Genomic DNA, 25,486 nt, shown 5'->3' with positions numbered 1-25,486 from the left:
TCTTACATAGTGGGGTAAATCTGAGATATAACTCAGGTGCTGATACAAACCTGTATCATCTCACTGGCTATACAGAAAGCGTGCGCTTCCACCTTTGGATGTTTTAATTCACTCTTGTGGAAAACCCAAAGTGATAAAACTTTGTTTTGCCAGATGACATTTTGCAGATTTTGCTAAGTATGACTATGTGTTTCAAATTTTTATTAGTATATAATATTTAGAAAGAACAAACATCACTGTGAATAGTTTTTTTGTGATTATTTCAAATTGAAATTAAAATATTTACTTTCTTAAATTCTAAAACTTAATTTGAGTGAGATTTCAAAATTAACATTACCACATTATTTTATAAGGCAAAGGTATGCCAAAGACATACAAAGTTGTCACAAATAAACCTGAATAAAAAGGTATATAGAAGAGAAAAAATGTCTGAGCTAAATAAAAGTTCAAAAGGCTAAAGTCAAACTATCAGAAACAAAAAAATAAAGAAAATACATAGGTAATTCAGTGAGAAGGACGAAAGAAATTCAGCAGTGGTGAAAAAGGGTTAAGGAATGATGGAGGTTATGAAGTTCTGCGTTTTCAATTGTCTTAGTTTGGGCTGAAATAGAGTTAATATCCCTTTTCAGGGACTAGATGAGTGCTGTGTTTTGGATTTAGCTTTGGGTTTGGTATGGGAAAAATGCTGATAGCACACTGATGTTTTCAGCTGCTACCGAGACTTCAAGGACTCTCCGACTCTCCATGTCCTGCCCGTGCGCAAGGGCACAGGGAGCAGGGAGGGAGCACGGACAGAGCACCTGACCCTAACTGGCCAGTGAAATATTCCATATCATGGAACGTCATGCTCACTATATAGAGGAGGGGTGGTTGGGAAGGGGGTCTCTCCAGGATTGCAATTGTGGGATCTTGGTATCTCGGGGTCGCTGGCCGGTCACAGGCTGGGTATTGGTCAGCGGGTGGTGAGCAATTACGCTGTACATTGCCTGTTTATATATTTCTTTTTGTTTTCCCCCCATCATCGTTATTGTTTTCATTTTATTGCCATTATTAAACTGTTATCTCAGCCTGCTAGTCTCCCTTCACCCCTCTAATCCCCTCCCCCATTCCCAGGTGGGGAGGGTGAAGGGAGGGTGATTAGCTGCGGTGGTTGGTTGCCGATCAGGCCCAAACCACAACATCAATAAAAAATACGTAAATTTCACATGCATTGTAAGGGACACAGAAATAATGAGACTATATGTGAAATTTTATGTGACTGTTCCTGAAATATTTAATCTATTTCTGAGAACATAATTACTAGATAATTCTAGGTGGCTTTTGACAATGTGACAGTTATTGATACAATGAATAATAAAACACATTAAGAGACTGGAGTGATTTATGAGAAACTATTAAAGCATACACCAATCAGCTAAGCAGTAACTTACTGAGGGCTGAACAATAGTCTATAAATATACAAAAGGAGATAAATAAGAAAATGAAGTGATTTATATTATAATTAATTGCATTAATGAAGAGTAAAGGCATGGCATTAAAAAATACAAAAATTTGGGCTAATACTTGCACATCTTCCTGATAAAAAGTTCCTGCAAAAATTGCAAGTATGTCCCCAGTGCAGCTGTTGAAGGTCTCTTGTCTGAGACATGAACTACCAGATGAGACACCATACCACTAACTTGCATAAAAATGAATAATCCTCTGCTGACTGGGAGAGGCACTCTCCAGAGAGGTTGTACAGAAGCTGTACTAATTTAGCTAAAATGGTTTTAAGGTTATTTTCATAAATCACAGAAAACCTCTGTGTATGTATTTTCATTTATTTCTAATGGTTTTATATAACTGTAGTTTCAGATGCAAGTCAATTACAAACTCACATACCTTTATTCATACGTTGCCTTGTATTAAATAAAGTTCAATCCTCTTTATAATTACATGAGTGCAGCCTCATGTGTGAAGCTACTGACACTTTAACTTCATGTGTATTTTTGTACCTTTGAGTGAGAGTTAAGAGCTCAGTGAATGAGGAATGTATTTGAGAGAGAGAAATTGTAAAGTTCAAAACAGAAGGAAACAGAGACAACTAGGAGGAATGTTCTAAATTATGAAAAAAATAAAGGATTACAAAGTAAGAGATAAGTGGTGGAGATGGACATGTTTTGATACCAAACACCAGAAACTGAAACCTATTTGAAAGGTGGAAGAAATAAATTAAAAGATTAGAGATGGTACTCAGTTCTAATGGATAATGCATCAGCTGCTAGAAAAATAAAAGAGGCTTCATGGTAAATCTAACTGTTTCTTTTGATGGTAAGTTTTTGTTTTGTCAGAAACAGTAAAATTTTATCAGGATTTTGAGCTGAAATACATTTGTACCTTTGAAACATGATTCTTGGATATCACTTAATAATATACTTTAGGTCTGGCATATAACGATGAAATTGAAGTTGAAGAGTTTCTCAAATTGGCACTAAAATGTTAACTTTTACAATCCCAGAGCCAGAATGGAATGAATATTGCCAAACCAAAAGAAAACAAATGTTTTAACTATAGCTATCATGTGTACAAAAATTACAGGTTCTGAAATCTTTATGCAAGCAGTTACTCTGAAAATTAACAGTAAAAACTATGATGAACATTGCTGCTCTCTATAAGAACCTATTTTTCCCACAGGATTTGCATAGCCCTCTGATTAGATTTCCCCATAAAAATGCCATACAGTCCGCTAAAAGTTTCTGTAGGAAGTTGCACTTAAAGACACATTATCTTCTCTTCACATGAAGTGATACATGCTTTCAAAACTCAGTGAAAACCACCTGATGGAATGGAGAAAATGAAAGAAGTATGTGTAACTCCAGTAGCCAGGCACCTTCAGTTCATTCTAATACATTCAACTTAGTAGAAATTAAAATGAAAATTAAAGAAGTGGCTTATTGAAAACCAATTTTTGTTCTTAAACAGCAATGCATTTGTCATTCAGATGAGATAGCTTAGTTGTCCGTTTTGGCATAAAGAAACATATCACAGTATATTCAGAACATCTGCAATCAGAATACCAGCAGTCAATTTTAGAAACTACTGTTCAGTGTGTGCCTTGATACATTAAGAACAGGGCCAATATGTGAAGACTACACTTCTAAAGTTATACTTTTTTTCAGCATAGAGAAGATATCTTACATCTTCAACTTCATCCACGAAGACAATTAACTTTTCCATTATATAAGCCAAATATATTACATCCATTTTATCCGCAAAGTGGGAAGCACCTCTTGTGTAGGCTTTCAGCTGACGCGCAAATTCAAGCACGGTTGTCAAATTGATGTGCATCTGAAAATACATCAGAATTGTTAGGTGTAATAAATCAGCTAGCTTCATTCTCTTTTAAAAACTGAGCACCACATCCATTTGTATAATGCTTGCTATCATTTCACATGGATTTATATACATCAGTAGTACCATGGACATAAATTTCAGGGGCATATGAATGTATCTTCAGCATTAGGTCTTAGATTTCAGTGCTGTTATGTGAAGACACCACCACAACAGGCCAACAAATTTTGAAGTTTTTTGTCTACTTTTTCTAGACTATAACTAACTGGCCTCATAAAATATTATACCAAACTACTAGCCTTGCCTTGCTTTGCCTATATCTTTAGATCAACAACAACAGTAAAGGGTTCATATATACGATGGTGGGAGAACAAGGGACAATAGTAGTAAGTTGAAAGAAGGGAAGTTCAGAGTAGTTATGCAGAAAATCTTTCCTGCCATGAGGATAATCAGGTATTTGAACAGGTTACCCCCAGAGCTTTTACAGCCTCCATCCTCAGAAGTTTTAAAGACCTGAGTGGTAAAAGCCCTGAGAAACCTGGTCTAACCTTAATACTTAGAGGAGAATGGACTGGATTCTAAAGACCTTCATAATTATTTTATTATCCTACAATTGCACTGGGTCTCTTAATACAGTAATTATTCTTATTAAGTATGAACACATCTGAAAACAAGCTTGCTGTGGTGTTACCTAGCACTACTGATTAAGAAGAAATGATCAAGGAAACTGAAAGTTGTAAAAGTTACTGTGGCAGTTACAGGCCTGTGCCATCCTGTATGCTGTTCTCATTAATTTCTACCCATTTGCTTTTTTATCTCATTCTCTCTTTTACCTATCCATTAGAGACCATTTAAGTACTGCTTTTTTGGAAGACATCAAAAAGGCATTTCAAAGTAGGCTTCACTTCTGCAGCTCTTTTAAATATATTACAGACAATGGCATTGAGGAAAGGCACCTCATCTGACATAACTCTGATACAGGACTTCCAGAGAAATTAACATCTTTCTGGTAAAAATGCATGAGGGGAAGACAAAGAAGGAACTGAAGTAAAGCACTGATGACCCTGCCAACATTACCAATATTCATCTAGACTCCAGGCACCCAAAAAGAAAAAAATCTTAAAATAGAGGCAATAAATGCTGTGCACTTGTTCCTACTACAACTTCAATTACCTAACAAATATATTGTCTTTCAAGTAAAACATTTTGTTAAAAGTCCATATATACCAAAGTTGTGGCTGAACAGATGTTGCTTGTGAGCTATTCAATAAAATCAGTACTAGAGAAGGGAAGCCCTGTATTTCATAACATTACCTGACTAAAAGCATGAAGAACTTGAGTTACTTCTTGTGAATAAGGACATGCAGAATAGTTTTCTTCATCCCAACGTCCTGTTCGATTACATTTACGCCACGCCTTAGACTCTTCTGCACCATTATGAAAGGCAATGGAGTTAAATGAATACTGGAGACAGGGATGGTAAGCTGTTATGCCAGCCAAAGTTTTGGGCCATCTATGAACAACATGATAATAAAAAAGTACAATGTGAAATTTCTTATTTAAAGGCAACTTACAATATAGCAACAATACACAGAATATATGAGATAAAGCTATTTTAAATTTTACCTCATTATGTTCTATAATGAATTACTTTGTTTCCTTGGAAAAAGTCAAAACTATACAGGTCCAAGTCTGACTGGTCACACATTAATTCTGAATTAATTCTGGGAAGGTGTTTGGTGTTAAGGAAAAAAATATGGCATCTTTGCAGACTGCACAAAAGCAGAGCAGTGAATTGCATAAAGAGAAAAAACCCAAAACCCTATTTCTAAACGGTGTGAAAGGTAAACGCTCAAAATGTACCTGGCAATCTTTGCTTTGAATTTTGACCCAGCATTAAAAATCCCTCTGCCACAAAGCCCTGAAAAGCAAAAATCCCTCAATGTATCAGAAACAAATAAATAAGATTTCAGCAGAGATTATATTTCATGGAGGAGGAAGGAGCTAGCTCTCAAAACTTAACTATTTAGGTATACATGATTTATGTACTGTAATTCCAAATCAGTCTTTCAAAACAAACTATAAATCAAGAGCAGCGAGAATTCTTCTATTCAGCTCACAGGTCTGTTATACAATATGCTTTTTCTGTATATGTGCTGCATTCTCTAGAACAGCACAACTGGGATCTATTTCTTTTGGTACCAAATCCATCGTCATTTCCAGGCTAGTATGGACATAGCAGGATCAGGTAATTGGGAGAAATCAAAGAAAACCAGAAGCATATCATCAGCAACTCAGCACGTCTGGAAAGGATATTGTTCTTTAATTGCACTGATGTAATGACTGAACTCAGTAAATCATAAAAATATTCTGCTTGCCAGTGAAGCCCCACCTTGACAATCAACCTTTGCTCAAATATACATATTAGCCCCTCTTAGTTATACAGTGCAAGTCCATTTGCACATTGTTACATAATATACTGACAGGTTTTGGGCTATGTAAGTTTTCCTTGTTTAAAACAAAGGAAAGGTAAGAAGAAAAATACTTTTATATGTCATAGCTAACTGTCACTGGAATAATTCATTTTGTGATGTAAAAACAGCTGATGTAAAAAAAACCTGAAAGAAGCTTCGCAAAAAATCAAAATATGTATAGTAGTATATTCTCCTTTTGCTTCTGGGATGAAATATTATTTTCAGTAAAACATTTGCATTAATGCAATTGGGCTACACTGACTAGCAACTTATTTCAAAAGTAAAACTAAAGAGATAATTCTGAAACTAGTATTAGCACAGTTAGGGGAATCTGGCCTTCATGAATAGGAACAATAGGACATAACAACATTACCATTTGCATTTCAGAATGATCTTATAGAGACATGTAAAACAAACAATGAGCAAAATATGGCCATCATAGAGAAAAACTCTTAGCAGATAAGGCCAGTTAATTCTGACTCACAGTGCCTAATTCTTAGTGCAGTTGTGCAATTATAAATACCACCTAGGATGGTCAACTCAAAGAACCACACTTCCCTAACAGCTGATGCTTTTTTCCCTTTTTTGCCCAATAAAAGAACTGTTCTCTCTGGCTCCCCGTTTCTGTAGATCAACTCTTTCTACTTACATATTTGCTACGTTACCAAAACTTAATAGGCCTTTGTAAGAAAAATTACTGGTGTGATAGCTGCATCACTGAGGATAAACATTTGGAACAATTTTAAGTGCTAATGCTAAGCTTGAGCCTGAAAAATTTTCTATAATTTTAAATTAATTCCCTCAAATGCATAAAGAACCTCAGCATCCTTTTGATATACATTTTAAAAATAAATTTATATAGATTTCTAGAATGATGATCAATAGGCAGAGAAATGTGCAGTCCTGCTCTTTTGATTTATATAAAGTGTCAAAAATGCCCCTGGTGTTAGTTTGTGCAGTCTGTAGAATTTATATATATTTATTTATGAAGAAAGGGATATCATTTATGGCAAGAACATGAACTTAATAAAGTTGTCATCTAAAAGATGTATGTGTTATCTGAGAGGAAGTTTATATATTTTAAAAGATCTAATTAAAATATATTTAAGCACATCCAGTATGAGAAAACATAGTGGCAGTTTTTGTGATGACAAAAAAATACGTAGCCGAGATTGTCAAAGATATCTAATGGATTTTATTTCATATATATTTTTAAAATAAATATATAAATATATGCTCAGTAAATGTGGTATACTCACTGGAACTGAGGTTAACACATAATAAAATAGCTTCATACTAAAGACAAAACAGATTATGTGAGTCAGTTTCTCCACTTCTTTCTAATTCATTCCTCTATTTTTATTCAAACACAAGAAGCAGTAGTAAAAGGCCTTTAAAAAATTAAGAGAGGCTTTCAGGTCAGAAGTATTTGCAGAATGTTCTGGCACTTAAGAGAAGCTTCCTCTCTCATCTACTTTTCCTTTCATTAACTATTCAAGCTGAATTCTTATTATAATTCACATGGTAACAAATTACTTTCTTGATTTCTCAATGGGAATGCCATCATACATCAGTGTTATTGTCAAGCAGGTAATTATAGTTTGTTTAAGAGCTTTATGCATAACATTGAAGTATTTTAGAGCTAACTGAAAACAATACCAAATTCCACAGAATCCTTTACTTTTTCTTCAGTTTCTGAGGATTAACATAAAAAAACCGCAAAACCCACTGGCATATGTAGATAAAAGTAGAGATGAAACAAAAATTACATTTAGTCAACAAAATTGTGCAGGGTCTGAGATTCAGATAGCAGGATGGATGTTTTCTAATCATGTGATATACTGGCGGAACTGTGTGTGTCCTTAAACTCACCTGAAATGATCCATTTGTTTTACCAAGTAGTGTTACTTGCTATTTTGATTCTCTTCAATTAAGTATTTTACTAACAGTTTTATGTTATTTTTTACTTCTCATCTCAGCTGAACAAAACCAGCAGAATTGGAACAGATTAGAAAAGTAATGAAGATTTAATCTTCTAATGCCTTAATGTACAGTTATCATATTCTATAATTTAGAAAAGACCAAGAACAATTTTGAATCCTCTCTCATTTAGCTGTAAAGAGCCTACATATTTTGAAATTCTCCATAATCTCACACTGAGGAATTAAAGGAAAGATTCTCTGACTTTCAAAAACCGCTGCTGCTCTTGAAGCACTAGCTGCCATTCCCCATAAAAATCACAGTGCTCCTCCTTTCTACTGTATTACATAAAAATGACAAGTAAAATAAGTGACATCTTTGTAACTGACACTGAAGTATCATGTAAGCATGATCATGGCCCATATCTATATTAATATATGAAACACACTCCAAAACCAGAAAATAATACCTGAAATCTCCCTTGTTGTTAATAACTCTTTCTGCAGGGCAGTAGGGTGCAGCTGTTTCAAGCACCACAATTTCTACTCGTTTAGTGCTATTTCCGTAGGAATTGTTGACTAGACACTCCCAGTCTCCAGTTGCATCAATGTCAATGCTGGATAGGATAAGTTCACTATAAAAATAAAAGATTAATTATTGTATATAAATAATTATATAGAGATTGAGTCGTTCATGTTCTGACATTCATTTATCTTCAGAGATTTTCTAGAAAAATATAAAACCAGCGTTTGCTCTATGTTATTATAGGGACAAACAATATGTGAATAATTGGTATTAAAATTTTAGCAGCATCAATTTGGAGAGACCACTCAGATTGTAACAGTCTATAACACAGATTACAAATCATCACAAGAGAATATCAGTTATATCCCAAGGCCTATTCTCATTTCCCCAAATATTATAAAATGTTTTTGTTGCTTAACCAAACACTTGAAAGTCAGAAATGCATTTCAAGTTGACAACACAGCCAATGCACAGAGAATGAGTCCCTTCAGCTGAGGTTTCAGCTCCTATGGCATTTTAACAGCAGAATCTGCTGCTTCTGTGGCAGCATGAGAAAAGTTTTCTAGAACAGCCATTGAGTTTGGAAGCTGTACATAATTTTCCTGATGAATGTGAAATGAGATGTGACAAATGCTGATATTCCTTTCAGTAGTTTACCACTCACAAACTTTTTCACGTAGTCTTCCACCAAATATGAAGTGCAGTTATACTGATAAAATAAGGTTGAATTAACCCTTTATGAGTGTTAGACAAGTTAAATATAGAGACCCTTTGTGTCTTCTCTTACAATACAAACATTGTGCATGACTGCACTACACCAATATTTAGCTGCTTAAGCTAAATAGTCTATGTATAATTAGAGAAGGAGGAAACAATTTCAGAAACATTTAAAATTGTCTAGAAATGTTCTGATTAGTATTTTCTATATATTTTAAATCCGGCAAAGAGCTTGGATGCAACCCAGGCCCTAATGAGGACAATAAACTTTAGGTTTCCAATTGACTTAATCAGGAATAGAATTCTATCTGATTACTGTAACTTTGTAGACCTCATACACAAAAATAATGCTAACTACTGCATTTTAAGAAGATAATACATTAGATCTTAAATCTGCTCTTGGGCTACAAATAAATTTTACTACATTTTTAAAGAAAGTACAGCTTTTGAAAGTAGTTGGGAGAGGAAGATGGTAATAATCTGAAATATTTACTTTGCTTTACACAAACAGATCATCTTTGAATGTGCCTTGTGGTTTAAACAATTAGAAATTATGTGGAAGGAAATGGAGTACGGTCAAAAAGAGAGAGAAGGTACATTAAAAAAAATATAAGCACAGAATTTAAAAGTCATTACACTGATTTCAAATCTGTATTTAAAACAAGATCTTTAAAAATTATGCTTGTGGCCTTTGGCACTTTTGTAAAGAGCCCAACGTTTTTCAAGATATACACAGAATAATTATACAAATTTGATAAAACTGGGAACCACGGTGATTTTAGGTAAATATAATACTTGCATATTATCAGTTTTACAGGTAATCAATATGAAGAGAAATAAATATGAAAAAAAAAAAAAAGGTACATTTCCCATTTATTTGACTTACTAAAATGTGTTTTGATGTAAGTTTATCTGCTGCTAAACAGTTCTCCTATCATTAGATAAAGTTTCCCAGTTTCACAGACAAATATTTATTGATACATCAGTGTTGCTTCTAGTAAAAACACCATACCTGAACACTGGTTTAAGTTCTCTAAAACCATGAGTAAATCCTCACATTCACACTTTTAATCTTCTATGGGCCTTTCTTCAGATAGTAAACCAAAATAGGTTTATGGAATGTAGAAGAAGCTGTATAATGACTAGAACATGGAATTGTCTTCTGAATTGCCATCTGGCCACTGTAGGTGATGCAGTCATTTATATTCCTCTAGGAATATTTTGGATAGTAAGCCCAGTGGTGGAACTGTTCATTTACATACCATCTGGATATGACAAATGACAAATTGATCTTATACACCCCGGAGAATTTGGGACACTGGATTAAAAGAAAAAAACCCATTCTTTTAATTCTCAAAAAGAGCTGTCAACTTGATCCTTTAACATTTTCTCCACTTACAATCCTTGGCGACTTCACAGTCCTGGCAGACCAAAAGGAAAGGGTAGGCCTGTATAGAATTTTAAACCTCTTCAGAAAGTTTTCTAGTAGGTCAGTTACATATTTTAAGTCTTGGCACTGTTACATTAGCATGCACAGAAGTTCCATTGTTTTTCTTACTCTTAGTAGAAAGGCATTCTTGATCTCTCTTGGTCATGGCAGCAAGTCTTGATAAAAGGCAAGACCTCTCCTATGACCTGAGAACATGGTCGGACTCTCTGGCTTAAGAGTGTGACAAAAGCCCAACAGAATTAAGAAAGGATGGAACCTTTGACTGTGTAATTTTCTTGATTATCTTATCTCACAGAAGCTAATAAACATCGGGCCACAAATTAAAAGATCTTGCCTCTACTATGTAGCCTTCCTAAAGATGGAGTATGAGTCAGAAAGAGTTTCTACTTCCTCTACATAAGCAATCATATCCTACTCCTCAGAGGTGTGGTAGTTGCTACTTCTGTGGAAATTTTTGACCTACCAAGACGTAAAACAAAGTCAGACATTCATGAGATGGTGTCAAGACAAACTGAATATGAAGATTGATGCCTGATGAGAACAAAAGGATGACTAGCAAGCTTTTATCAAGTTTTCTTTTGAAATTATACTGGTCTTCTCAGTAAAAACATTGAAAGGAAGAATGAAAATATACATTTCTTTTTTGTACTGAGAAATCTCATGCATGGTAGGATTCCTTTTTCAAATGTGATGCCTGACATATTGAAAAATTAATTAAAATGTACAGCTGATGCAACTTCATGAAAAAATTGTTATAATATTCAATAGAAGCCTGTGGCATTTGTCATTACAAAGAGAGGAAGCATAATACAGGCGGAAGCCATACTCATGTAATCAAGTAACCTATGACAATAGATTTCTATTTGAGGCATAGTTTTGCATTGCTACAGCTATGCATAACTAATTAGACAATCAGATGTAGGTCTCATTATGCAAAATTACTCAACCATGTCCTGAAGTAATGCCTTAGCGACATTTGCATGCCAGGAAACAGAGTAATGAATAAAGAGACTTTAACACCATATTTTGATTGCCTTTCCACAAGAAACATTTTAAAGTCTGACTTGAGTTCCTGTAAGACTTGGGAAGAACCAACTCTCTTCCTGAAGAAAAATAAAAATTAATTACTCAAACACAAATAACATTTAGGTTTCCTCATATTCTTCTTCCAATGGATAAATACTGAATGCTTTTCTATGGTTCAGGCAGAAGGCCTGCATAACCTGCATCCAACCCATACCACCCTAAATTATTAATACTAACACAGAATTTTAAAAATTAGTTAGTCTCCAGAGTATACTGCTACTTGGAATACAGCCTTTCACAGGGTATACAAGGTTAAAACATGGAAAATGAAGACAGAATGTGTAAATCTAGGCACTTTCACTGAACTTAAATTGCTAGTCTGATCTCTCTGACAAAATTACTTATTTACCCATGAAAGAAACAGCTTTAGAAGGCTGATGGCCTTTAAAGAAAGATTGTGTCCAGGCAACAGCAAGAGAAAAGAGATTAAAGATTAAAGTTGATATCAATTTTATGCTAGATGACTAGCAAATATTTTCAGGTGTAATCAATTTGTCATACACACAGAAAATTCAATACCCATTATTTTCTGTTTCTTCTGATTGAATATAAAAACAAAGCATAACTTACCATTTAATTCTGCCTGTAGCTACCCAAGAAACGTAATGTGCTATAACACACTTTCACTATAATTAATCTATCAGCTAATTTGTTCATATCAGTATGCTAGGACCATGACAACAGCTGGATTTGACTTCAGACTGGCCAATGGAAAGGATCTAATTTTAATGACAATATACTGGACAGAAAAACAAAAACCAACCTACTTCCAAAATGGGAGAAAAGACCTGTATGTCAGTTATTAAACCATCTTGCTTTACGTCCTTTGTATTGCTCAAATTACTTCGACTAACATGGAAATGTTCAAAAATATTGTCACAGGCTAATATTATCCATTTGTCATGTAAACATCTGCCCAATAGCAAGATGCGTTTTCTTTAGGTGGATGTCAAAGAACCTGTGACCTACATTTATATGTCATCAATTTGTTTCTTAAAACTGAGAAAACAAATACTACTAGTATTAGAGTGACTCTACTGAATCACCTTCAGAAATGCATTCAGAAATCTAAATATTTCTACAACATACCACAACAGGTTTGGTTTGTTGTGTGATCCTTTGCTCTCTCATTGAGTTTGTCAGGCAGAGGCAGAATACCAGCTACTGTGCTGCATTAAAAGGTGTGAATAAAGATGTTCGTATTCATCTTCATGCTCCCACAGTCCTAGAGTCAATACATATCAGTCTAGCTAGCTGAGAACATATGGTTGGGAGGAGGAAAAAAGGTATCTACAGCTCTCGAGCACTCAGAGCTTTCCCTTATTGGAGGAACCTTCAGAAAACTGGCAGGTCTGTGACAGCACAGTGCTATAAAGCTATCTGAAGAGAATACACCTAGGCCAGGGCTTATTTAAAGCACTTCATGAATTAGCTGTCTGTCATCAAGCTGCTTTGTCAGTTGGTGAAAGTTTTAGGGATGCTCAAATGTGTTTATTGTTATTAATTTTATTCTATCGGCAAACTGCCTGACTGCAGGATGTATACAACTGCAGTCCTCTGGGGAAATGGTGCTACACCTGCTGTATGTCTTTCAACTGCCCTTAAGTAGTCTGTAGGATGCAATGTTATATCCAGAGGAAGCTTTATTTCATTAGCATAACTCTTGTAATCTGTACACTATCAGAGGTTCTTAGACAAAAATAACACTATGACAATCAGTCCAATAGCCAAAAGTGCATAAAAAGCTTTTAAAGTAAAACATTTCCCAGATGATTCAGAAGTGTTAACCTACTTATGACAATTCTTGATTATTTGATTATGTGCCACTGGGACCAGCAAAAAAACCCCAAAACAACAAAAACTTACACAAAACCCCCAAACAATACACAGAAGAAAACAAAACAAAAAACTACTACACTTATTTTGCAATTTCAAATTTTTTTTCAAATGAACACTACTTTGACAGAATTTCCCATTCTCCCTACTCAGTGATGATGGTACAAATGCAGAAATTAATTATTTAATGAATACTTAATGGAATAGAGTAATTGTATATTAGGGCTAGAATACTGACCTGTTTTAATTGTTGACCTGCAAGAAATCTGGGAAGATCTAAAAAGGAGGTAAGATATAGCAGATTCCTACATAAGAACTTCAGGAACTATCTCTATTCTTTTTGCAGTATAAAGTGTATCTCCAACAGTGTAAACTTTATTTTGTGATTGCCAGAAGTCATCCAATCAAAATGACATAAACAATTAAAAATCGGGTTCATTTAGCCTGAAGAGAGAAAGAAGGGGAGGGGCTGGGACCTATTTTAATGGAATTCCAGTGTGCTAATGGAGTAAAAAAGCTTTCTGTAAGTCCATAAGGAATATGTCCTACATCATGTTCTCTATGTTGAATAGATTGAAATATATGAAAGGTAAAAAGTAGTTCAGTTATTTGTTTTAATATTTCTAACATGTTTTGTTTTAAAGAAATGGTTTGCTTCACCAGTACCTAGGGTGATTGACCTGGTAAAAGCAGTACCTCAGTCTGGATGTAAGTCAGAATTGCTCTGATAATTATAACTGATGCACAGGGTTACAAACTACTGCCTGGACTGAAAGAAATTGTATAGTTATACCTTACATCGGTGTTGACAGGAGAAGTAATTTTTAAAAAGCCAGTCCTGAGATGTTCACTCCAAACTGCTGCTGCAGTGCAGCATCTCCTCAGCTGTATAATGGCTGCTGTTTGAAGGAACACATTCAAATCATTCTGGCTCTAAAAACTCAAAGAAAAACTCTACTGATTCCCCCTGATGGGGCGAAAGGCAATTTTTTGTTCTTAATACTGAACTTAACATCTGTTTTCAGTGGTGTGGCTGGATGGATCCATACATAGCTGCAGGAAATAAGAAGAGATGGAAATGAGAGGTGAAAATTTAGTGCAAGGCATCTCCTTAATCTTATCTCAACATCAAAAAAAAGGATAGCCTTTTAAAGTTCTTCAAGAAGGACTCCATAATTTAATTTTTTTTTTTACTGTTCTCTCCATTTTTCTATGGTTTTTTGATTGTATCAGACAAAAATACTTATATATCTTTTCTGTGAAAGCATCTATTTCTCAATCATGTTTCATTAAGCAGTTATACAAATTAAGCCTACATTTTTTATGGCACAGCACAATTCTTGCATAATGGTCTATTCCTTTAATGGTAGAGGGTATTGCTGTTCCTGCTTTTGCTTTTCACAGTATTAATATATTTTTTCCACAGGTTATATTTTAAATTATTCCCAAAACTGATTAGTAGTAAAACTGTCATTGAGTTTTATTCACATAATTGAAAGAGTTTTAGAGAAAAGGCCTAAATTTAATTAATCTTCCAAATTAATTCACATGAAGATTCTCTTAAGCTCAGATAATAAAACTCTTAGCCTGTGCATTGTGTAATATTCTGCAATAATTTCAAATATTATCTTCCTGTCTGATATATAAGAACATTGTTGGTAAAGGTGCATCTGTCACTAGTGCTTTGCTGCCTAGAGTGCCTGAAGTAAGCTGTAGACCACTGACTACAGTGTTTAAAGCAATCTCAAAACAATACAGAAATGTTGATTTACAATTTAAATGGTTACTTTGATTCATTTCTTTCCTAACTGCTCAACAACTAAGACAGAGTCAGTTACGTGAATCAGCAAAATACCAGCACCAAACAATTTCTGCTGATTTCCCTGGGCTTTTCAGTGTGACCCTCAGCTGCTCACATCCAGCTGCTCATGACAGCAGGACACAAAGTGATTATAAAATATCTGCATTTCTGAATCAGAATCATCGGATCTACCGTAACATTTACTTTGTTAAGCTTGTGCACAGTGAATCTCCCATATTTTGCCATGATTTGGCACATACCTAAACTTTGATACATCATTTTCAGACTGTCCTTAACCAAACACCAGTCCAAACCACTACTGCTTGCTTCATATCTATTCCAGATGTATCCCTGACACAAACTGTTAAGAGAGTTCAGAGGTCATTTGGATCCTTTCCACAAAAAACAGGCACAGAATTTTGCCTTTCTCCCAAAAGTTCTGGAAGTGTTTTGCTCTTTCTTACGCAGAATGCCTGTCTGGATCTCAAACTTGTCACGATACCACCTGTCTACTCCTGTAATTTTCTTTCAAGAATCTTAAACAACGCTCGCTCTTTAGGTGAAACAGACTCAGACAAATTCCAAATTCATTACTAATAGATGCAGTGATCATTTCAAACAAAGGGCCCAAAACGCCCTTTAAATTACAAAAATTATGATCAAAAATTTTAATCCACATTTCATTCCTTTTTATTTTTTTCCTAGTTTCTTCACGATTACAATACAAGTGAATCATGATTTGAAACTCTGCTATCAGACATTTCTTTTGCATATGGAAGTTTTGGAGATTTTCACATAATCATATACCTCTAAAAGCAGCTTTCAGAGATGAATATACACATTTTATATCTAAATTTTAAAATCAGTTTTCTTACTATTGCCCCTATCCTTGCTACACCTAAAGGATCAGCTGTAGTTCCACATTCTCTTATCTCAAGTGTTACTACTTTCTTCATTATTTACTTTTGAACATCCCATATTGGCATTGAGTACCGTCAAAATGTAAGGAAGCACCAGAGGCTTTAAAAAAACTCAAACAGATTCTTAAGCTTACATTTTTTTTTTTCTTTAAATAAAAAAATCAACCCACCCTGTATTTGGCAGCCATATTTAGAAGACTGAAATATTTATGACAGAATTTAAGAGAAAAACACTATTTGTGCAGGTTCACAGTTGAGATCTAATAGTCTGTATTTCCAGTTGCAAATCTATCTGCATAGCCTAACAAAAATTATATCTGAAAAACACTTCGGATACTAGCACCTACTATCCTAAGCTGAGTTGAGAGCATGTTGGTGTCTCCAGTTGTAGCACTCCTTTTTATGGCTTCTTAACTTTCTGTGCAGTTTAATGTTTTCAGAAGGAGTGCTTGTGAACTATAATGGTCCCATAGCAGACATTATACCTGCCAGAGGCATAAGCACTGTTAAACACTCTACACAAGTATTTGCAGAATAGAACTAAAAAGAAACCAAAATTGTCATTATAGTCTATGTGGTGAATAAGAAACTTCCTGAGAATTAAAGTCTCTCTACTACTGTGGAGTTGCTTTATTCATAAAACTAAAATATTTTTCTTTTTTAGGTTAATATTCTAGTAACTGTCCTGCTAGCATCTCCCAGCACTGAAAGGGAACAGTGGAGAAATTGGGAAGGTTGCTGTGCTGCAGAGAATCATACATAATCTGCCTTCTATGTGGCTTCAGGGATATGGATTGTTTCATTGCCACTTTTTGTGATCAAACCAATAATCAAATATATCAGGCTTGAGAAATTAGGCTGTCTTCATGGAAACACAAATAACAATTTCAGCTAGATCCATTCACAGATGATAGGAAATTAGTTCCGCATCACATTTACATTTTCATGTATGACTATGACATTTATACACAGGCATAATGACAGAAAATTCAACATGAGCAAAATCAAATATTATTATCATTGGCAAGAAATGGTAAATGCGAACTAGCAGCAGAATTGAAAACACCTTCTCAAGATCTCCTATAAGGGAATACTCTTTGCCAAGAAAAATGTCACAGGCCGGAATACAGTTCAAAACTAGTTTAATTATTGTAACAAAAACATTTCTTTTTAGTTTATTCTGCTTTATCATACGAGACAAAAAATACACATTTGGATATTTTATCCTTCTACTGTGCCAGTTAATAAAACAGAAAGGTTTAGTATGATATTTGTGTTGTAAATCCACATCCAGAAATATTTGGAACTACCCAATAAAATAACCATCTAAAAACATTTGAATAAGCAGCTTTTGGAACAGGACCACACCTCTTTGTTCAAAGCTAGCTTCAGAAATCTTTAAATTACTAAGCAGCACAAGCCAAAGCATGTCCTTTAGTTCAATCACAGAAAGCCACAGGCAGTGGACATATGCTGTAAAGACTAGGTAGAGGAAGGCAAAATACGACACTGTAAGAACTGATATTAAATTACCTTTATTTTTACTCCAAATCCTATACTTAACATATGATGACCTCAGGGAAGCATAGTCTTTCTGATGTTTCACAGTGCCTCATACAACCATGATAAAACCTTCAGAACTATCACAAATTAGTGTGTAATAGCCTACTAACACATACTACTGTAGCATGTAATAAGCATGCTATTACATATTATTTTAACATGTAATAATAATAATGATATAAATGGAGTTAGAGTATTCATGGTTATGATGATGGCATTAAAATTAAGACATGCTGAAGAGAGTTTTTACAATCATAACCTGGCCGACGTTCTCTTTTCCAACATGAAGAGACAATACACCTCTATAATTACACTTAAAAAAAAAAAATACTTCAAAATAATTTGTTTTTTAAAAGCCAGTTTCAAAAGTATAGGTCTCTCATGATCAAGGCAGAGGCATGACTGCTTGAGTACTGGCATTTTTGACTGGATAAGGACTATGCAGTACAGTAAATGCAGTGTTGATACTCTACTGTATTGTGAAGTGAAATATATAGCTCAAATAAATGAGAAATTAAAATGTTGAATGCTTTTAAATCTCTGTTTAAAGATTCTGAGTTTAATTCAGAAAATATCTTGACTCATTTTGACAGTCTGCATCGCATAACTTGGACAAGTCCCAGTATTTTTCGGGTCTATAATAGCAAATATGACAATGTATTTAGAGAACATTCTTTCTGAATACCTGGTTCCAGTGCATACTGCAACATGAGCATCAAGGTCACCTATTTAATGGCACAGTAAATGAAGTAGGTAGCAGATCAACCATCCTTATTAAAATATTGCTATGGTAGACAATGATTTTTATTTTATAGTCTTGCAAAAAGTAAGCAATATAAGGTAAAATTCAGTCAAGCTGCTTCTAAACTAGCTTTTTAAAAGGATAGCTATTTTGAAAATGTTAACATTTTTAGACAATTTATTTCAGTTTATTACTATGTTCTACAAATCGCTTATATAATGCAAAATATAATTCAGTTGAAAAATATAATGAGGTAATTAACAGCATGTCTTTTAATTTTGATATCAAGGAAATAAGAAGAGCATGTTTTAATTTAAGTGACTCAGCAGTTGTATAATAGCTCGTGCACTTGGCATTACCATACTAATTGGTCTGATAGTCTTTTTTCATTATCTGCTATACCCATACACATTGGTATCAGAAGAAAGCAAATAGCTGTGAGAATAGGTCAGATCTATGCCTCTAGATCTATAGGACTCCAAAAGGGGTCAAATAATCAGTGAACAGATGAAATTAAAATCAATAAAGCCAAAAGACCCCAGTGGAGAAGAATTAATTTGACTCCATAACTTTCATTTGATAGTTATAAAAGCATTTCAGGTCAATTATATTAGTAGAAAATGGTTGAGTGAAAAGATGTTAATGATGATCCAGAGCTAATTAGCATAGCTATTTTCACTCCATCTTCTACAAAGAGAAAGGCAGAATATAGACACAGAATCAGTCTCTTTTTTTGATCAGTGATGAAAATTGGCAAAGGACAAAAGGATGTGTGCAACAGCCTAGTAGCTTTTAGCGACAAGCCAATACTCTATGATGAAAACCAAAAATAAACACAAATTAATAATAATTTATTAAATAAGATTTAAAAGAAAAAACTGAGGTAAAGCTGGAATCATATGGTCACTGCAAAATATTAGTCGTTACTTCTTTTATAGAAGGCTATTCTACTTCATTCCTCTTACCTTTTTCACATTAGTCTCTCTCAAGCACAGAAAGGCACACATTGTAAAAGTCACAGAAAGTTGAGAAATAGTTTAATAAGAAACAAATATGAGACTACCTAACTAAAGATTATAGGATCTAGTATATTGAAACCTACAAAAATTATTTCAAGCCTTTTAAATTGACAGTTCTTCACAGTTAGATCACAATTCAATCTTATAGATGGTGTCAGGAAGTAGTAGTTTGGCTGTAAGTCACTCTCATATGCCACTGAACCTATTCAAAGTTCAATTTCTTCTCATGTTTTACTGTATAAATTGCTTCTATCGGATTCAAACCCACAGTTGTTCAAATCTGGATACTTAGACACAAGAATACAATGTGGAACCACAGCCATTCATAGCCATGAAAAATCTCTACCTGTGTGTGTTCAGATTCAAGCATGTAATTGAATTGTTTCAAATAACTCCTGATGCATATTTTAATGAGGCTTATTGCAAGTGTTGAATCTGTTTACCTTGCCTACAAATCTGACTATTACAAGGGGTATACATTACCGTGTAATTAAGCAGCAGTCATGAATGATGCTGTCCTCCACAAATACGCCACTCTCTTCATCTGTTTCAATCAGGTGACCAGCATGGTACCAATGTACTTGGGTGGTACTGTCAACGTATGTTGCAGTACACTGAAATGGCAAGCGGTCTCCATGAAAAACCACTTGTCTTTGTGATGGGATCAGCTCAAAAAGAGGAAGTTCCAGAGGCCCAGCTGCAGGCAAAACAAAACAAAACAAAACAAAAACAAAAAAAAAAAAAAAAAAAAAAAAAGGAAAAAAAAGGTCACAGTGATTTCCTCTCTTATGAATATTGCAAAGTGAACTAATTGGATACAATTCTAGCTTCCTAGATCTTCACATTAAAGCACTAAATAAGAGATATGCACACAAACCACCCACTTAAGTCTGATCATGTTGTCAATTCTAGAGATCACATTTCTTTCATTGGTGCAAGCCCAAATAATTACAGGATTACTAGAATATCTAGAGAAGATAGGTTTCACAGAATGTTTGAGGTTGCAAAGGATCTTTTGAGATTCTCCAGCCCAGCCTCCTTCTCAATGCAGGATGCTTTACTATAGAGGTATACAGAAAAAAATCAGTCTTCCAACAATAAGGTTAATAACAGAAGTTAAACTTTGCCCTGAAATTCAACTGTCCCTACGATTTTTCATTTCCCTGTTTCTTCTGCCTCTTCCACAAGTCATCTTTACTCTCTAGATGTTTTCTCAACATAAATATTTACCTAAATAGTTCTTCTTACTTTTTAATACTGGAGTACATTTTACCATCTTTTAAAAATTAATTTTATTTCTCCTGTCTTTCCCCAAGAAATACCCCAATAATGAGAGTACTGCATATTCTATGCAGAAAATTACAAAAAACAGCTGCCATAATCATGTATCCAAATGCCTAAACACAATTAAAAAATAAATAGCATTGTAAATTTGGAAGGCATATGCATTTTGGCCCTGCTGAAAGTCTGCTAATTTCATAGATTTGAGAGTGATCAAAGGCTATATCCTTGAATCCTACAGTTTCTGTAGAGACTGAACCTCTACACAGTATTTGTTTCCTTCCACTTTTATTTCTAGATCCCAAAACAACCTTAACACTTCTGTAAAATATTTTCTGTACGTTATGAGATTAATGCTATTTCTTTAAATCAGTAGCAGAATATTGAAAAGGAGCATATTAGGAAAAGTGAAATAAAGGCTCTGCATCTAAATAAAGATGTTCATCTTCTACGGTATAATAAGGAATAAAGGAAAACCTTATTTTATTTTTTCTGAAATAGTCTTCTTAAGCAGGAGAAGAAAATTACTACCTCTGATAGTTTGTTATCATCACACAAAATTTTAATGGTAACAAAAATACTAGAGACTCACGTATGTGATTGATGAACACACTACTGTGAGCATCCTCTACAACAGTTCCTAAAATACAACCTTTTCACCTCAGCCTACAATGCCCAAACAATTGACTGAATCAAGGTCACTTTACAACTTCACTACTGCAATCCCATCTTAGACAAAACGCCTACAGCCTTGCACTTTGGAAATCCTTCTATCTTGATAAGGAAAGAGAATTTTTAAGATAGATCTTCTTCTCCCTTATTTTTCTTCTGTTTTCACTTAAAGGCCTCTCATCATTAATATCTATCCAGTTTACAGGACTGTCAGTTGAAAGGTCACCCTTACATTTCTGGTATTACCACTAGTAACATCTATTTTTCTGACAAGTACTTTAACATTTTTATTTCCATTTCACTGCTCACCATTTTATCTTCCTGAAACTTTCTCCTCAAAATCCTCCATTGCTCATAATAAATATAGATGAACTTAACCATGTCTAACCAGGTTGCAAGCCATAATCACTGGTTTTACAATTGCTAAAATTTGTGGACCAACAGTGTTTGTTCCTGTTCTTACTCAGCATCCCACCCTCACCCACCCTTCTTTATGTCATTCAGATACTGTCTTTGGAACACTTAAATTGTGATGAGCTGCATTTATAAACCTAGCTTTAGGCTGTTGATACTATTGGGGAATTTAAATGTTAAATATTATGCTCATCATCTGCTTTGAATAAATGGTGAGAGGGATCATTTCTACTTTTTTACAGAGTAAGAATGCTGGCCAGCATAATACACAGGATTTTTACATGAATGAATGTGTGATATTGCTGTCTAGGAGAAGCACATAGAGGATTAAGAGGCTAGCTACTATCTACTGAAATGTTGTAAGTCTGATGTGACTATAAAGTGCAGGCTTCAGAAATCCCTGCTCACTTGTGTATACATTCTGTAGTTTATCTTCTGATTGAGCCTATTATTTGTGGACATGGATACATTACTAAAAATTCCTTGAAACATACCAAGTATTTTTACATGATCTTTGGCTTCTAACTAAAAGAAGAGAAAGTAAACCAAATTAATACCTCACTTGTAACAGCTGCAGGCTTGGTCTCAGTCATTTACATTAAAGGTTTTTACTAGATGGAGAGAACCTCTCTCTGCAAAAGGTTGCAATTATGAAGTCAATTATAGAATATAAGGAAAAGTTATGGTGGGAAAATTTAGCCATAAATTAATGGAATGATTATGAAAATGAAGTCCAGAAAAATTAAACATACTGTCACGAGTACAACAACAACATATACTACTCTGAGGAAAATATTATGTCTCATGAAGACAGTAATAGTTAACTGAGGATACTGTATTGTGTCAAATGGTTTTGGTCATGCAGTGAGTGACACATTGTATCATCAGGCTATGAAGCGGGAAGAGTGCAAACTATAGCATCGGTGTTTCTTAAATCAAGCTAAATAACTTGGCTGGCATATGGATGTAGTATCACTTTGAATTTATCTCTGCCTTTATAGCTGGTCTCTAAGGCTCTCCCAACATCATTTCTGTCGCTCAGCCTTGGGAACCAACAAACCCAGAAATGGCGTGGGAATGAAGTGTTCTGTATGGATTTTGTCAATTAATGATCAGAAGTAAATGAAACCTTTTTTACTGCAGCATATCAAAAAAAGGAAAAAATGATCCTTTGATTGACATCAGTCATATCAACAACCTACTAATTTTCTTTTTTTTTTTCAAATTCTTCTAATTGCCAACAAAGATGCAAAATTAATGAAACATAGATTTGGTTTACCATTAGACCAGGATACCCTTCTGACCAACTGAACCCTTTGGGAATGTACTTATCTGAGTTGGCAAAATTGACAAATAATGCTGCAAACTCATTTTCAAGGTGAAACTAGTAAAATTTCTGTGGATTATGGCATTTGCAGACCACGCAAGGTACACTTAAGTACTTCTGCAAAACATCTGCTTTTAATCTCTGTGATGTCTGCAAAAAAAAAAAAAAATTATTACCAGAGTTAATCTTCAGTTGTTTTTCAGGGGTAACAATGATTTAAATGACTGAGGCTGGTTCTGCAACTATTACTCATGCAAAAGTTCCAGTTGACTTCAGTGACACAGCTCACAGATATAAGGATTAATTGCATCAACAAGAGTTTCAGGATTAGGGCCAATATCCTTTATTCTGAAAGGCTATAAAATGATTGTATAGTTCCATCAGCATCAGCTGGAAATACTTATTTTAAATCCACAATCCAACAATCCTTCAAATTCAGAATAAAAATGAAAGTATCTACTAATGCTGTACACATGTTTTCAAGCTTGACTTTAAGAATAAAGTAAGAAGTAAGAAATTCTGAAAGTACTTGGAATGATTTTGGCATTGATTTGACAGCACTTGAAATATAACAGCTCTGGCAAGCATATCCCTACACAATAGAAATTTTCTGTTTGATTATGTGATTACAAAAGACCAAATAATATATATAATCTCTGATGCTTGTGCATGTGTGTGTGTGTGTGTGAAACCACTCTGCTGCCCTTAATTTTGGAGCCAGCACCACCACCTGCAAATGAGAGGTGTGACTTTCCTATAGGCACTTGGATCAAGGGCTGCTGGAGTGTTTTATAGTCTTTACCTGTCTTGTCTCTCCAGTCGGCACTAAACCATGATTGCGGCAGAGCACCACAGGAATCACTGATTGCAACATGAATCTAAAGATCTAACCCATCATTACAGTAATTACACCTTTTTCTTTATCTTTCACTTCTCAGCAGAAAAGGGTTTTGTTGACTGAAGACCAGATTCTTTATGCAGTCCAGTCTTGTATTTCAGATTAGCTCTGGACTAGAATACTGAGGATGTATGGAGGAGGAATCAGGTTACACAAATACCACTGAATTAGAATATCACTTAAGAGCCCTTCTCACAGAAAATATATCCCTGCACATTTTAACTCATGCAGTGTCCCAAGATATATATCAAGTTGAAAAAGAAACCAGAAAATAACATTTATCTTAAAAACCAGCAAAATGCACTGAAACTCTAAGGAAATGTTCCAATGTAAATGCCTTTAATATCTTTACAAAACAACTCATCTTACACACATGCACACAAATTAAATATCTTCTGTCTTTCCCTTATAATTAAATTATTGAGATTTTAAAGATAGTTCAACTTTCCATCTTTGGCCTTTACTGTTTTAAAAGATGGAAAGGAGAAGAGTGTGAAGGAAATACTGCTGTCACTAGACAGATGGAATACAAATGCTTGTAAAAGACATAGCATAAAATGAATTTCTAACCTACATTTTAGTTACATTTTAAATACAACATAATCACATTTAGAATATATGTATTTCCAATGAATGGACACTACTGTTTTCTGGGTGAATGATCAAAAGAAAATCTGTAAGAACAAAAGCTCACCTACACAATAGATTTGTCTAAACACCACAGAAAGTTAGCTAGTCGTTGGCCAGCATGACCAGCACGAAGTATTGAAGACATTATCAGAGCAAAATGAAAACAGGTCCTACCTCTAGTCACATTTGTTGCATTTTCTGCTGCATAGCCTATAACCTGGGCAGCACAACTCTCTATAGCTAAATAGCCACTAAGTGAATAATCCTGGTTACTACATTACTGTATTCTGCTGTTCAGTTTACCACAAATACAGTTTTCTGATATATATTTTCTGGCCCTCATTAACTGGCTTTGTTTGATATTGGCAGCTTTTACACAGTCAGAAGTAGAAAAATCCACAGGTTTCTCCAGGCTGCCCACACATCAGTGCAGTATTACAGTACTGATGTCTCAGGATACACCATTGACTTCTGCCTCTTGGTAGAAAATTCAGTTTGCTCCAGTGCACCACAAGCTTTTGGGAGAGAAAAAAGCCATAAGTTGACATTTTGCTCCTTGTTAATTACTTGATTTATTGTATTGCCAATGGGCTTTTTATTTGAACTGAGTATGCCTAGAGAGTGCAGCACATCGCACTGACAAAAGAGTGAGTTAGAGCTCTAATATTTGTATACAATCTCAGTGGGAAAGAAATCTGCATGGAAAGCACAGTGAGGGAAAGCTGGAAGTAAGGACAAAGTAAAGGAACTTGTCCAATAAAATGGACAGAAGAAAATGAGGAAAAACAAAGTGAAAAACATTAGTTAAAAATTTGAATTGCTGACACAGCAAATTATAACTGTTATTTACTGAATGGAACTGAAGAAAAGAGATGGATCTG

At 34.6% G+C, this 25,486-nt stretch overlaps 1 protein-coding gene across 3 annotated transcripts in view; it reads right to left on the bottom strand.

Annotated features, from left to right (window-relative positions):
* LOC104364921 (adhesion G protein-coupled receptor A3) overlaps positions 1–25,486 on the bottom strand; it is a 277,796-nt gene that overhangs the window by 128,212 nt on the left and 124,098 nt on the right. For all 3 annotated transcript variants that reach the window (XM_042791300.1, XM_042791301.1, XM_032994882.2), the window contains exons 7-10: positions 19,867–20,080; positions 8,194–8,358; positions 4,645–4,843; positions 3,178–3,327 (exon numbers count right to left, since the gene is read on the bottom strand). In XM_042791300.1, coding sequence (XP_042647234.1) covers positions 3,178–3,327; positions 4,645–4,843; positions 8,194–8,358; positions 19,867–20,080 — 728 coding nt within the window. The remainder of the gene's footprint in view (positions 1–3,177; positions 3,328–4,644; positions 4,844–8,193; positions 8,359–19,866; positions 20,081–25,486) is intronic.

Source organism: Tyto alba, unplaced genomic scaffold (assembly GCF_018691265.1).
Source record: "Tyto alba isolate M040663 unplaced genomic scaffold, T.alba_DEE_v4.0 Super-Scaffold_1, whole genome shotgun sequence".
NCBI lineage: Eukaryota > Metazoa > Chordata > Aves > Strigiformes > Tytonidae > Tyto > Tyto alba.
This window is presented reverse-complemented; position numbering and strand designations above follow the sequence as displayed.